Raw genomic sequence first — 16,562 nt, 5'->3', positions numbered from 1 at the left:
TCGCTTTCTCTTGCGTTTTCTCTTTCTGTATTTTTATAATCTTTTCTTTTTCTTTTCCGTGACGTCAATTCGCGCCCTGTTACACTAAAATGGAACGATAAAAGCAAGTTCATACTTTTACTTATAATGTTACAATTAGAGCACGGATTTTAAATATTAACATTTATTGAAATAAGTGTGAAAAAAAACCTTACACATGACAGACCATTTCCAAAAACCTCCACCTGACATTTAAACTTTCAAAAGAAAAACAATTACGCATGAATGACCACGCGATAGAAACTAACGTGTAATAGAATAAAAAATTGAAACTACGTGCAACAGGTCAACTGAAAAAATCTATGCGTGACCGATAAACTTATAAAAGCATTTTATAGAGAGGACGTATCTCAGCACTAAAGAGAGAGAGAGAGAGAGAGAGAGAGAGAGAGAGAGAGAGATAAACACACACAGATACACACACATGTCAATGAAGACGTAAATGTTGCTATTTACTTGCCTCTCCGTGAGGGCAGAGTAAGACATGAGGTCGGTTCTTAATATAGGTCAAATCCAGCTTCCCAAAAAAGGGGTACTCTGGATAGGAACAAAAATAAAATTTATCTCAGTCAAGAAAGATTTCTCCTCCACTGGCCGAGAACAGAAAAGGTGAACCGTAGTATCAGAACAGATACTACACCTTGTGTTATATATTTTTATTCTCTTGAAACAAAACAACAGAACAAAAAATTAGGCACAAGGTCACTCAAATATTGAGGAGGGTGTGTCTATGATCATCCTCGTCACGGCACCTTTGATTGGTCAACGCTAATCGTAGTTAGAGTTCTCATTCACCATAATACCTTTAACACACCGGAGATCCTCCTGTTTCCAAAAGGCCAAGTCAGTTAACTAAGACGTAAATGTTGTTCAACATTACTTGTGAATTAGATTAAAGTTCAAAAGAGAAAAAATCTCCTATTAATAGCCTAACTCATCATTGGTCTGTAATTAATTAAACTCATCATTGGTCTGTAATTAATTAAACTCATCATTGGTCTGTAATTAATTAAAAAAAAAACTGTGTATTCCCACACCCAATCCTTAACCCTGTATAACGATCATTGATGTGTTTTATTTTTTATAATTTCAAAGCCGTAAACAAGATAAAACAAAATAAAATTACGTATGGTTGTCCAGCACGAACGAAGACCCCACGATATTACTGAAATAAATATAATGCATTTTAAACGCAACGCCTGGATTACATGTAAGATTTTACTCGGGAAAGTTTGTGCTTGATCTTGATATAGGGCTGTGTTTTCAATTGCATCCCTGCATGAAGGGCAGACTGATTTACTTCACAAATATATGTATAGATAGATTATATCCTATCTATCTAAGTTTGTCGGAAACTTTTCTCACAGACAGGGAATAAGAAAAAAAATGAACGATTGTGTAATTATCGGTTTGGAAAATCACAATTTGACGATGCTGCCGGGATGACTGTCATTTCAATCGTCTGCAACGTTGCAATCCGTGAAACCATTTTAATCTTCATCTTATATGTTTTTCTCGCAACTGGATGTTATTTTCGACCTTTATCGGGTGCATCTTGTTGAACTCGGAATCTGTACAAAATTTCAAACGGAAACGTTCATTTAATCCGCGTGGGTAGATTGTTCATGTTCCGTCAGCCATGATCGAGTAGAAGTCGTAAATAATTTATAATTACATTCTTAATTTCACTCGTACGGTGAATTTAACCTTTAACCTACAGAGGACTATCAGTTACAACTGATTACTACTTAGGACTTTTAGCTGTTGCGCCAGGGATCCTTGTGCATTTGTACATTTTCTTTTTATACTAAAATAAATCGCAAACGCTAGTTTCATAAACAATATTTGCAAATTATTTTACGAGCAGCTTTACTTTTGTTCTGGCCCTACCATAATCGATAAGTAATGGACTGTCACTAAACTTTATCCTAACCCTAAACTTAACCCCAAACGTAATCCTAAACCTAGCTCTAAACTCTTACCCTAACCTTAAACCTCAACCCTAACCCTAAACCCTAACCATAATCCTAACCCTAACCATAATCCCTAACATTAACCCTAAACCTAACCCTTAACTATTAACCTAACCCTAAATCCTAAACCTAACATCAAACCTAATCCTAAATCCCTGCCCTAACCCTGACCTAAGCCCAACATTTTTACTCTAACTATAACCTAACCCTTACACTAACCCTAACACTAAACCTATACCTAAGCTCTTGCTCTAACCCTGACCTAAAGCTACATCTTAGCCCTAACCATAACGCTAACCTAAACCTTAAACCTGAATCATAACCTTAACCCTAAACACTGAATCCTTACTATAACCCTAAACCCATTCCTCTCCAGCTACGGGTTAAATAATTTTACTAGTTGTAATGATATTTCGTTTTATTAATTATGATCTGTTTCAATCTTACGTTTTATGGTTAGTGTTATTGCGTTTGACTATTAATAAACAGAGATAGAAAGAGAAAGAGAGAAAGAGTAACTGAAGCGAAAGTTATAGACACTGTATAAAATCGTAACCAAACAATAAACAGTGAACGTGAATAATAGACAGAAAATTATTAAGGGTTGGTTATGTTGTGAGTTAATTACAATTCACGGTTAATTAAAACAATTAAAATGGAATTAAAAATAATAAGTGGATCCGGAAATTAAAAATATAGTTTGTGATGCAAATCTATAAAGGCGAAATACATTAGGGAAACATACGTTGATTAAATCAAGTGTAGTATACTAGCAAAATATAAGCTGTATAATTTTCGGAAAGTAAATTCAGTCAGTCATTTGGTTTTAAGAGGGGATATTCTATTATTGACATTGGTTTCCCCGATATCTTTCTAATTAGAATTAATTTTTAGAAAGACATCGGTCATTTGCAGGTAAGACCACGTGAAGTGGGGCGCCAACATTCTAAGTAAAAGTGTTTCTGTGGAAGGAACTGGATTCGTTCTTGACACACCCAGGTTGTCAGTTGGTGTCGGTAACTACTTAGCCACCGTCATCTCTCGCTGTAAATAAATAAGAGAGAGAGAGAGAGAGAGAGAGAGAGAGTGAGAGTGTGAAAAGAGAGAAAAATAGAAATAGATAGATGGATAGATAGATAGATAGATAAAGAGAAATATATATAGAGAAAGACTAGAGAGACACAGATAGACAGACAGATAGAGAGATAAATAAATAGATAGAGACAGGGAGGTAAAGAGAAATATATAGAGATCAGAGAGAGAGAGATAGACAAACAGATAGAGATAGATAGATAGATAGATAGATAGAGAGAGAGAGAGAGAGAGAGAGAGGGGGGGGGGAAAGAAAGAGAGAGACAAAGGGAAATAATTATGTCAGTGGCTTTTGTGGGATGCGAGGACAGACAAGGGATATCGAAAATGCATGCACGAATTAAAGACGACCTTAAAACAACGCTCTCTGTAAACAAGGGTCAAATTACAAGCACAGAAGAACGAAACTGTCCGAGACAACAGACTCAACCGAACCAACAACAGAAGATACGGATTTTTTCTATTGAAGATATCCTGTGCGATGTCAAAAGAAAAGAATCCCCCCACCCTCAGAAACCATCTGTTCAAACCAATGTACCTGGCGACGCGGAGAACGAGTGGAAAGCAGAGTTTGATTCAACTCGATCAACGACGAGAAAGACAGAAACTGTTCCAGTCGCGATCGAACCCAGGACCCCCGTGAAATCATATTACGGACATTACCTCCTGCCCAGCTGGACGATCCCACCGCTTATGAATGCGACCCCAGCAACAACTGGATGGCTGTACCCATCGTTACTGCATCGTCAGCTGCTCTACGATTTCAACGGTAAGCTATTAAACGGACGCATGTTTATTTATTTATTCCTTGCATATTTAACGTTCGTGAACGTTTCATTGTTTTGTATTGGTAAGCCTTATTAGAAAATCCACAGAATGAGAAATATATTTATTTATTTTTACAAAGGGGTTACCACATATCAATGCCCAGAGGCCACTCGAGGATAAGGGTTAATGTGTGCGTCGTAGTCATTAGGACAGTAGCGTAATAATTATTTGTGGTGGAAATTTTGCATAATTATATTATTTACGAGGGTGGTTCAATAAGAACTTGTTTAAGTTGGACTTGAAGACGACACTATTGTAGTCAGCTAGAAAGCGGAACACTGGAAAGAAGAGTTACAGATCGAGTTCACGTTTAGGTTTCGGCACCGATAGAGAATGGGGGAATTTATTGATAGTGATTTTGACTAGACGAGTATATTTTGTGAGGGATTGGCGAGGGGGGGTCATAGATTGGAGTTCAGTCGAGTATTTGCCATGAAGATAACGATAGAGTAGAGACAGGATCGCAATGTCTCTATTGTGGGAAAGAGGTTGCAAAGAAAAGAAAATGGCATGACCTACTACATTACGAAGTCTGTTTTGAACTCTGTCAAGGCAAGTAAGGTTGCTCTGAGCAGCTCTTGTCCTGATGTGGCAACAGTACTCCATCCTAGGACATTCTTGATTCTTATACAGGTAGAAAATTGCATCGGCAGTGAGATATACTGGAGCAGTAGAAGGATCTAAGCATTTTTCTAGCGGCCTTGGCAACGGATTTAATGTATCTGCTCCATTTCAGATCAGGAGTGAGTTAAACGCTTGTCTAAACATGAAGCGTCCTCAAGACTAGAGCCGCGTATTTCAATAGGAGCCAGATTTGGATCAAAGCGTTAATGGTGGAAAGTGAGAAGCTTGCTTTTAGATACATTAAAATTAACCAGCCACCTTTTTCCCCATTGCACAGCGTACCCAATATCAGAGTAGAGAAAATCAGATCTTTGCTATTTTGCTATTTCCGGCCTTTGAAGTGTTGCTATATAGGGTATTTAATCAACAAATATAATTTTACCTGTTCATATTTTACTTTTAATTGAAGTATCCTAGTGTTCACGTCAATTTAAAAAAATAACTTCAAATCGAGAAACCAAAAAGAAACTCCGCACAATGAAAAATTGTTATTTACATATAACTTTAGAACATCAATTCAACACAGATACAACAGAAACACAATGAACTAGTTAATATTTTAGTAGCATAGTCCTTCTGCAATTAGACAACCTGCAGTCTTTTGGACATTCCTTAAATTAGTCTGCGACAATACTCCGGTGAAAAGGCATCCTACTTCTTTTAAATTTTTGTCTACAGTTCTTCCAGATTTGAATTTTTATCATTACGTAGCTGTTGCTTGATGTAAGGTCATACGTTTTTGTTAGGATTGAGGTGTGTAGATTGTGCAGGCCAATCCAAACACGGAATATCATGCTCTTCCAGGAACCTCTTGACATTGCCAGTTGTGTGAATGTGAGCATTATCCTGTATGAAGATGGGATTATCATCCAAATTCTGGCCAAAGTAGGGTAGAAAATGCCCAGTCAATATATCAATGTACTTGCTCGAATTAATTCAACCTTGCAAACGAACTATAGGCCCTGGACCATAGGCACTAATAACGTCCCACACCTAAACTTAACCTCCGCCGCTGTGCACTTAAAATTAAATTTTTCGTCCTTCCTTCGACGGACGTACTGCCTACCATCACATTCTAGCCTATTGAACTTGCTTTCGTCGCTAGAAATCACTTTCGACCAATATGAAGAATCATGATCTTCATTGTATCTGACGGCGCTTTCTGTTCTTTACAACTTCGCAAATTAAATTCCTTCAATCTCTTCTTAACTGTCGACAGAGGCCATATTTTTTACAAGATAACACTGTTCTTGGATCGGGGAGCTATTTCAAATCTGTTTCTGAGGCTGTGAATCTTGATAGCATTGTCTTTCCTGTAAAAAATACCAGATTTAGGGCATCACGAACACTGCCGGTGTTTTGGTGCTTTTTGCACTGTCTTTCGTGCTGTTTTTTCATCACATTTCAATATGGCGGCCGATTTCTCGATTGGATAAACTAGAAATGTGGAGATTAATGAGCTCTACTCCACTAAGAGAAAGTTCAGACGTATTGACTAAATGGTACGTTGAACTATGAGGCATGTGGACTAAATATTACGTTGAACTATGAGGCCTGTGGACTAAATATTACGTTGAACTATGAGGCATGTGGACTAAATGTTACGTTTAACTATGAGGCATGTGGACTAAATGTTACGTTGAATTATGAGGCATGTGGACTAAATGTTACGTTGAACTATGAGGCATGTGGACTAAATGTTACGTTGAACTATGAGGCATGTGGACTAAATGTTACGTTGAACTATGAGGCATGTGGACTAAATGTTACGTTGAACTATGAGGCATATGGACTAAATGTTACGTTGAACTATGAGGCATGTGGACTAAATGTTACGTTGAACTATGAGGCATGTGGACTAAATGGTACGTTGAACTATGAGGCATGTGGACTAAATGTTACGTTGAACTATGAGGCATGTGGACTAAATGTTACGTTGAACTATGAGGCATGTGGACTAAATATTACGTTGAACTATGAGGCATGTGGACTAAATGGTACGTTGAACTATGAGGCATGTGGACTAAATGTTACGTTGAACTATGAGGCATATGGACTAAATATTACGTTGAACTATGAGGCATGTATACTAAATGGTACGTTGAACTATGAGGCATGTGGACTAAATGTTACGTTGAACTATGAGGCATGTGGACTAAATATTACGTTGAACTATGAGGCATGTGGACTAAATGTTACGTTGAACTATGAGGCATATGGACTAAATATTACGTTGAACTATGAGGCATGTATACTAAATGGTACGTTGAACTATGAGGCATGTGGACTAAATGGTACGTTGAACTATGAGGCATGTGGACTAAATGTTACGTTGAACTATGAGGCATGTGGACTAAATGTTACGTTGAACTATGAGGCATGTGGACTAAATGTTACGTTGAACTATGAGGCATGTGGACTAAATATTACGTTGAACTATGAGGCATGTGGACTAAATGGTACGTTGAACTATGAGGCATGTGGACTAAATGGTACGTTGAACTATGAGGCATGTGGACTAAATGTTACGTTGAACTATGAGGCATGTGGACTAAATGTTACGTTGAACTATGAGGCATATGGACTAAATATTACGTTGAACTATGAGGCATGTATACTAAATGGTACGTTGAACTATGAGGCATGTGGACTAAATGTTACGTTGAACTATGAGGCATGTGGACTAAATATTACGTTGAACTATGAGGCATGTGGACTAAATGTTACGTTGAACTATGAGGCATGTGGACTAAATGGTACGTTGAACTATGAGGCATGTGGACTAAATGTTACGTTGAACTATGAGGCATGTGGACTAAATGGTACGTTGAACTATGAGGCATGTGGACTAAATGGTACGTTGAACTATGAGGCATGTGGACTAAATGGTACGTTGAACTATGAGGCATGTGGACTAAATGTTACGTTGAACTATGAGGCATGTGGACTAAATGTTACGTTGAACTATGAGGCATGTGGACTAAATGTTACGTTGAACTATGAGGCATGTGGACTAAATGTTACGTTGAACTATGAGGCATGTGGACTAAATGTTACGTTGAACTATGAGGCATGTGGACTAAATGGTACGTTGAACTATGAGGCATGTGGACTAAATGTTACGTTGAACTATGAGGCATGTGGACTAAATGTTACGTTGAACTATGAGGCATGTGGACTAAATGGTACGTTGAACTATGAGGCATGTGGACTAAATGTTACGTTGAACTATGAGGCATGTGGACTAAATGTTACGTTGAACTATGAGGCATGTGGACTAAATGGTACGTTGAACTATGAGGCATGTGGACTAAATGGTACGTTGAACTATGAGGCATGTGGACTAAATGTTACGTTGAACTATGAGAGATGTGGACTAAATGGTACGTTGAACTATGAGGCATGTGGACTAAATGGTACGTTGAACTATGAGGCATGTGGACTAAATGGTACGTTGAACTATGAGGCATGTGGACTAAATGGTACGTTGAACTATGAGGCATGTGGACTAAATGTTACGTTGAACTATGAGGCATGTGGACTAAATGTTACGTTGAACTATGAGGCATGTGGACTAAATGTTACGTTGAACTATGAGGCATGTGGACTAAATGTTACGTTGAACTATGAGAGATGTGGACTAAATGTTACGTTGAACTATGAGGCATGTGGACTAAATGGTACGTTGAACTATGAGGCATGTGGACTAAATGTTACGTTGAACTATGAGGCATGTGGACTAAATGTTACGTTGAACTATGAGGCATGTGGACTAAATGTTACGTTGAACTATGAGGCATGTGGACTAAATGTTACGTTGAACTATGAGGCATGTGGACTAAATGGTACGTTGAACTATGAGGCATGTGGACTAAATGTTACGTTGAACTATGAGGCATATGGATTAAATGTTACGTTGAACTATGAGGCATGTGGACTAAATGTTACGTTGAACTATGAGGCATGTGGACTAAATGGTACGTTGAACTATGAGGCATGTGGACTAAATGGTACGTTGAACTATGAGGCATGTGGACTAAATGTTACGTTGAACTATGAGAGATGTGGACTAAATGGTACGTTGAACTATGAGGCATGTGGACTAAATGGTACGTTGAACTATGAGGCATGTGGACTAAATGGTACGTTGAACTATGAGGCATGTGGACTAAATGGTACGTTGAACTATGAGGCATGTGGACTAAATGTTACGTTGAACTATGAGGCATGTGGACTAAATGTTACGTTGAACTATGAGGCATGTGGACTAAATGTTACGTTGAACTATGAGGCATATGGATTAAATGTTACGTTGAACTATGAGGCATGTGGACTAAATGTTACGTTGAACTATGAGGCATGTGAAGTAAATGTTACGTTGAACTATGAGGCATGTGGACTAAATGTTACGTTGAACTATGAGGCATATGGATTAAATGTTACGTTGAACTATGAGGCATGTGGACTAAATGTTACGTTGAACTATGAGGCATGTGGACTAAATGGTACGTTGAACTATGAGGCATGTGGACTAAATGGTACGTTGAACTATGAGGCATGTGGACTAAATGTTACGTTGAACTATGAGAGATGTGGACTAAATGGTACGTTGAACTATGAGGCATGTGGACTAAATGTTACGTTGAACTATGAGGCATGTGGACTAAATGTTACGTTGAACTATGAGGCATGTGGTCTACATGTTACGTTGAACTATGAGGCATGGGGACTAAATGTTACGTTGAACTATGAGGCATGTGGACTAAATATTACGTTGAACTATGAGGCATGTGGACTAAATGGTACGTTGAACTATGAGGCATATGGACTAAATATTACGTTGAACTATGAGGCATATGGACTAAATGTTACGTTGAACTATGAGGCATATGGACTAAATGTTACGTTGAACTATGAGGCATGTGGACTAAATGTTACGTTGAACTATGAGGCATATGGACTAAATGTTACGTTGAACTATGAGGCATGTGGACTAAATGGTACGTTGAACTATGAGGCATGGGGACTAAATGTTACGTTGAACTATGAGGCATGTGGACTAAATGTTACGTTGAACTATGAGGCATATGGACTAAATGGTACGTTGAACTATGAGGCATGTGGACTAAATGGTACGTTGAACTATGAGGCATGTGGACTAAATGGTACGTTGAACTATGAGGCATGTGGACTAAATGTTACGTTGAACTATGAGGCATGTGGACTAAATGTTACGTTGAACTATGAGGCATGTGGACTAAATGGTACGTTGAACTATGAGGCATGTGGACTAAATGTTACGTTGAACTATGAGGCATGTGGACTAAATGTTACGTTGAACTATGAGGCATATGGATTAAATGTTACGTTGAACTATGAGGCATGTGGACTAAATGTTACGTTGAACTATGAGGCATGTGGACTAAATGTTACGTTGAACTATGAGGCATGTGGTCTACATGTTACGTTGAACTATGAGGCATGGGGACTAAATGTTACGTTGAACTATGAGGCATGTGGACTAAATATTACGTTGAACTATGAGGCATGTGGACTAAATGGTACGTTGAACTATGAGGCATGTGGACTAAATGTTACGTTGAACTATGAGGCATATGGACTAAATGGTACGTTGAACTATGAGGCATGTGGACTAAATGGTACGTTGAACTATGAGGCATGTGGACTAAATGGTACGTTGAACTATGAGGCATGTGGACTAAATGTTACGTTGAACTATGAGGCATGTGGACTAAATGTTACGTTGAACTATGAGGCATGTGGACTAAATGGTACGTTGAACTATGAGGCATGTGGACTAAATGTTACGTTGAACTATGAGGCATGTGGACTAAATGTTACGTTGAACTATGAGGCATATGGATTAAATGTTACGTTGAACTATGAGGCATGTGGACTAAATGTTACGTTGAACTATGAGGCATGTGGACTAAATGTTACGTTGAACTATGAGGCATGTGGTCTACATGTTACGTTGAACTATGAGGCATGGGGACTAAATGTTACGTTGAACTATGAGGCATGTGGACTAAATATTACGTTGAACTATGAGGCATGTGGACTAAATGGTACGTTGAACTATGAGGCATGTGGACTAAATGTTACGTTGAACTATGAGGCATATGGACTAAATGTTACGTTGAACTATGAGGCATGTGGACTAAATGGTACGTTGAACTATGAGGCATGTGGACTAAATGTTACGTTGAACTATGAGGCATATGGACTAAATGTTACGTTGAACTATGAGGCATGTGGACTAAATGGTACGTTGAACTATGAGGCATGTGGACTAAATGTTACGTTGAACTATGAGGCATATGGACTAAATGGTACGTTGAACTATGAGGCATGTGGACTAAATGTTACGTTGAACTATGAGGCATGTGGACTAAATGTTACGTTGAACTATGAGGCATATGGACTAAATGGTACGTTGAACTATGAGGCATGTGGACTAAATGTTACGTTGAACTATGAGGCATGTGGACTAAATGGTACGTTGAACTATGAGGCATGTGGACTAAATGGTACGTTGAACTATGAGGCATGTGGACTAAATGTTACGTTGAACTATGAGGCATGTGGACTAAATGTTACGTTGAACTATGAGGCATGTGGACTAAATGGTACGTTGAACTATGAGGCATGTGGACTAAATGTTACGTTGAACTATGAGGCATGTGGACTAAATGTTACGTTGAACTATGAGGCATGTGGACTAAATGGTACGTTGAACTATAAGGCATGTGGACTAAATGGTACGTTGAACTATGAGGCATGTGGACTAAATGTTACGTTGAACTATGAGGCATGTGGACTAAATGGTACGTTGAACTATGAGGCATGTGGACTAAATGGTACGTTGAACTATGAGGCATGTGGACTAAATGTTACGTTGAACTATGAGAGATGTGGACTAAATGGTACGTTGAACTATGAGGCATGTGGACTAAATGGTACGTTGAACTATGAGGCATGTGGACTAAATGGTACGTTGAACTATGAGGCATGTGGACTAAATGTTACGTTGAACTATGAGGCATGTGGACTAAATGGTACGTTGAACTATGAGGCATGTGGACTAAATGGTACGTTGAACTATGAGGCATGTGGACTAAATGTTACGTTGAACTATGAGGCATATGGACTAAATGGTACGTTGAACTATGAGGCATATGGACTAAATGTTACGTTGAACTATGAGGCATGTGGACTAAATGTTACGTTGAACTATGAGGCATGTGGACTAAATGGTACGTTGAACTATGAGGCATGTGGACTAAATGTTACGTTGAACTATGAGGCATATGGACTAAATGTTACGTTGAACTATGAGGCATGTGGACTAAATGTTACGTTGAACTATGAGGCATGTGGACTAAATGGTACGTTGAACTATAAGGCATGTGGACTAAATGGTACGTTGAACTATGAGGCATGTGGACTAAATGTTACGTTGAACTATGAGGCATGTGGACTAAATGGTACGTTGAACTATGAGGCATGTGGACTAAATGGTACGTTGAACTATGAGGCATGTGGACTAAATGGTACGTTGAACTATAAGGCATGTGGACTAAATGGTACGTTGAACTATGAGGCATGTGGACTAAATGTTACGTTGAACTATGAGGCATGTGGACTAAATGGTACGTTGAACTATGAGGCATGTGGACTAAATGGTACGTTGAACTATGAGGCATGTGGACTAAATGTTACGTTGAACTATGAGAGATGTGGACTAAATGGTACGTTGAACTATGAGGCATGTGGACTAAATGGTACGTTGAACTATGAGGCATGTGGACTAAATGGTACGTTGAACTATGAGGCATGTGGACTAAATGGTACGTTGAACTATGAGGCATGTGGACTAAATGGTACGTTGAACTATGAGGCATGTGGACTAAATGTTACGTTGAACTATGAGGCATGTGGACTAAATGGTACGTTGAACTATGAGGCATGTGGACTAAATGTTACGTTGAACTATGAGGCATGTGGACTAAATGGTACGTTGAACTATGAGGCATGTGGACTAAATGGGACGTTGAACTATGAGGCATGTGGACTAAATGGTACGTTGAACTATGAGGCATGTGGACTAAATGGTACGTTGAACTATAAGGCATGTGGACTAAATGGTACGTTGAACTATGAGGCATGTGGACTAAATGTTACGTTGAACTATGAGGCATGTGGACTAAATGTTACGTTGAACTATGAGGCATGTGGACTAAATGGGACGTTGAACTATGAGGCATGTGGACTAAATGGTACGTTGAACTATAAGGCATGTGGACTAAATGGTACGTTGAACTATGAGGCATGTGGACTAAATGGTACGTTGAACTATGAGGCATGTGGACTAAATGTTACGTTGAACTATGAGGCATGTGGACTAAATGGTACGTTGAACTATGAGGCATGTGGACTAAATGGGACGTTGAACTATGAGGCATGTGGACTAAATGGGACGTTGAACTATGAGGCATGTGGACTAAATGGTACGTTGAACTATTAGGCATGTGGACTAAATGGTACGTTGAACTATAAGGCATGTGGACTAAATGGTACGTTGAACTATGAGGCATGTGGACTAAATGTTACGTTGAACTATGAGGCATGTGGACTAAATGTTACGTTGAACTATGAGGCATGTGGACTAAATGGTACGTTGAACTATAAGGCATGTGGACTAAATGGTACGTTGAACTATGAGGCATGTGGACTAAATGTTACGTTGAACTATGAGGCATGTGGACTAAATGGTACGTTGAACTATGAGGCATGTGGACTAAATGGTACGTTGAACTATAAGGCATGTGGACTAAATGGTACGTTGAACTATGAGGCATGTGGACTAAATGGTACGTTGAACTATGAGGCATGTGGACTAAATGGGACGTTGAACTATGAGGCATGTGGACTAAATGTTACGTTGAACTATGAGGCATGTGGACTAAATGTTACGTTGAACTATGAGGCATGTGGACTAAATGTTACGTTGAACTATGAGGCATGTGGACTAAATGGTACGTTGAACTATGAGGCATGTGGACTAAATGGTACGTTGAACTATGAGGCATGTGGACTAAATGGTACGTTGAACTATGAGGCATGTGGACTAAATGGTACGTTGAACTATAAGGCATGTGGACTAAATGTTACGTTGAACTATGAGGCATGTGGACTAAATGTTACGTTGAACTATGAGGCATGTGGACTAAATGTTACGTTGAACTATGAGGCATGTGGACTAAATGTTACGTTGAACTATGAGGCATGTGGACTAAATGTTACGTTGAACTATGAGGCATGTGGACTAAATGTTACGTTGAACTATGAGGCATGTGGACTAAATGTTACGTTGAACTATGAGGCATGTGGACTAAATGGTACGTTGAACTATGAGGCATGTGGACTAAATGTTACGTTGAACTATGAGGCATGTGGACTAAATGGTACGTTGAACTATGAGGCATGTGGACTAAATGGGACGTTGAACTATGAGGCATGTGGACTAAATGGTACGTTGAACTATGAGGCATGTGGACTAAATGGTACGTTGAACTATGAGGCATGTGGACTAAATGTTACGTTGAACTATGAGGCATGTGGACTAAATGGTACGTTGAACTATGAGGCATGTGGACTAAATGGGACGTTGAACTATGAGGCATGTGGACTAAATGGTACGTTGAACTATGAGGCATGTGGACTAAATGGTACGTTGAACTATAAGGCATGTGGACTAAATGGTACGTTGAACTATGAGGCATGTGGACTAAATGTTACGTTGAACTATGAGGCATGTGGACTAAATGTTACGTTGAACTATGAGGCATGTGGACTAAATGTTACGTTGAACTATGAGGCATGTGGACTAAATGGTACGTTGAACTATGAGGCATGTGGACTAAATGGTACGTTGAACTATGAGGCATGTGGACTAAATGTTACGTTGAACTATGAGGCATGTGGACTAAATGTTACGTTGAACTATGAGGCATGTGGACTAAATGTTACGTTGAACTATGAGGCATGTGGACTAAATGTTACGTTGAACTATGAGGCATGTGGACTAAATGTTACGTTGAACTATGAGGCATGTGGACTAAATGTTACGTTGAACTATAAGGCATGTGGACTAAATGTTACGTTGAACTATGAGGCATGTGGACTAAATGTTACGTTGAACTATGAGGCATGTGGACTAAATGGTACGTTGAACTATGAGGCATGTGGACTAAATGGTACGTTGAACTATGAGGCATGTGGACTAAATGTTACGTTGAACTATGAGGCATGTGGACTAAATGTTACGTTGAACTATGAGGCATGTGGACTAAATGTTACGTTGAACTATGAGGCATGTGGACTAAATGGTACGTTGAACTATGAGGCATGTGGACTAAATGTTACGTTGAACTATGAGGCATGTGGACTAAATGGTACGTTGAACTATGAGGCATGTGGACTAAATGGGACGTTGAACTATGAGGCATGTGGACTAAATGGTACGTTGAACTATGAGGCATGTGGACTAAATGGTACGTTGAACTATGAGGCATGTGGACTAAATGTTACGTTGAACTATGAGGCATGTGGACTAAATGGTACGTTGAACTATGAGGCATGTGGACTAAATGGGACGTTGAACTATGAGGCATGTGGACTAAATGGTACGTTGAACTATGAGGCATGTGGACTAAATGGTACGTTGAACTATAAGGCATGTGGACTAAATGGTACGTTGAACTATGAGGCATGTGGACTAAATGTTACGTTGAACTATGAGGCATGTGGACTAAATGGTACGTTGAACTATGAGGCATGTGGACTAAATGTTACGTTGAACTATGAGAGATGTGGACTAAATGGTACGTTGAACTATGAGGCATGTGGACTAAATGTTACGTTGAACTATAAGGCATGTGGACTAAATGTTACGTTGAACTATGAGGCATATGGACTAAATGTTACGTTGAACTATGAGGCATGTGGACTAAATGGTACGTTGAACTATGAGGCATGTGGACTAAATGTTACGTTGAACTATGAGAGATGTGGACTAAATGGTACGTTGAACTATGAGGCATGTGGACTAAATGGTACGTTGAACTATAAGGCATGTGGACTAAATGGTACGTTGAACTATGAGGCATGTGGACTAAATGGTACGTTGAACAATGAGGCATATGGACTAAATGTTACGTTGAACTATGAGGCATGTGGACTAAATGTTACGTTGAACTATGAGAGATGTGGACTAAATGGTACGTTGAACTATGAGGCATGTGGACTAAATGGTACGTTGAACTATGAGGCATGTGGACTAAATGGTACGTTGAACTATGAGGCATGTGGACTAAATGTTACGTTGAACTATGAGGCATGTGGACTAAATGTTACGTTGAACTATGAGGCATGTGGACTAAATGGTACGTTGAACTATGAGGCATGTGGACTAAATGTTACGTTGAACTATGAGGCATGTGGACTAAATGTTACGTTGAACTATGAGGCATGTGGACTAAATGTTACGTTGAACTATGAGGCATGTGGACTAAATGTTACGTTGAACTATGAGGCATGTGGACTAAATGTTACGTTGAACTATGAGGCATGTGGACTAAATGGTACGTTGAACTATGAGGCATGTGGACTAAATGTTACGTTGAACTATGAGGCATGTGGACTAAATGTTACGTTGAACTATGAGGCATGTGGACTAAATGGTACGTTGAACTATGAGGCATGTGGACTAAATGGGACGTTGAACTATGAGGCATGTGGACTAAATGGTACGTTGAACTATGAGGCATGTGGACTAAATGGTACGTTGAACTATGAGGCATGTGGACTAAATGTTACGTTGAACTATGAGGCATGTGGACTAAATGGTACGTTGAACTATGAGGCATGTGGACTAAATGGGACGTTGAACTATGAGGCATGTGGACTAAATGGTACGTTGAA

The 16,562-nt window shown here is 39.2% G+C and overlaps 1 protein-coding gene across 1 annotated transcript in view; it reads left to right on the top strand.

Moving 5' to 3' along the window:
• The first annotated feature begins 1,628 nt into the window (after window positions 1-1,628).
• Window positions 1,629-16,562, top strand: part of LOC145259736 (uncharacterized) — a 48,041-nt gene continuing 33,107 nt past the window's right edge. The window contains exon 1 of the mRNA XM_080117436.1: window positions 1,629-3,873. Within this exon, the coding sequence (XP_079973562.1) occupies window positions 3,384-3,873 (490 nt within the window). The 5' untranslated portion in view covers window positions 1,629-3,383. The remainder of the gene's footprint in view (window positions 3,874-16,562) is intronic.

The sequence above is a fragment of the Euprymna scolopes genome, chromosome 35 (assembly GCF_053919585.1).
Source record: "Euprymna scolopes isolate OS-2025 chromosome 35, ASM5391958v1, whole genome shotgun sequence".
In the NCBI taxonomy this organism is placed as follows: Eukaryota; Metazoa; Mollusca; class Cephalopoda; order Sepiida; family Sepiolidae; genus Euprymna; species Euprymna scolopes.
Note: the sequence above shows the minus strand (reverse complement) of the source record. Positions and strands in the feature narration are given on the sequence as shown.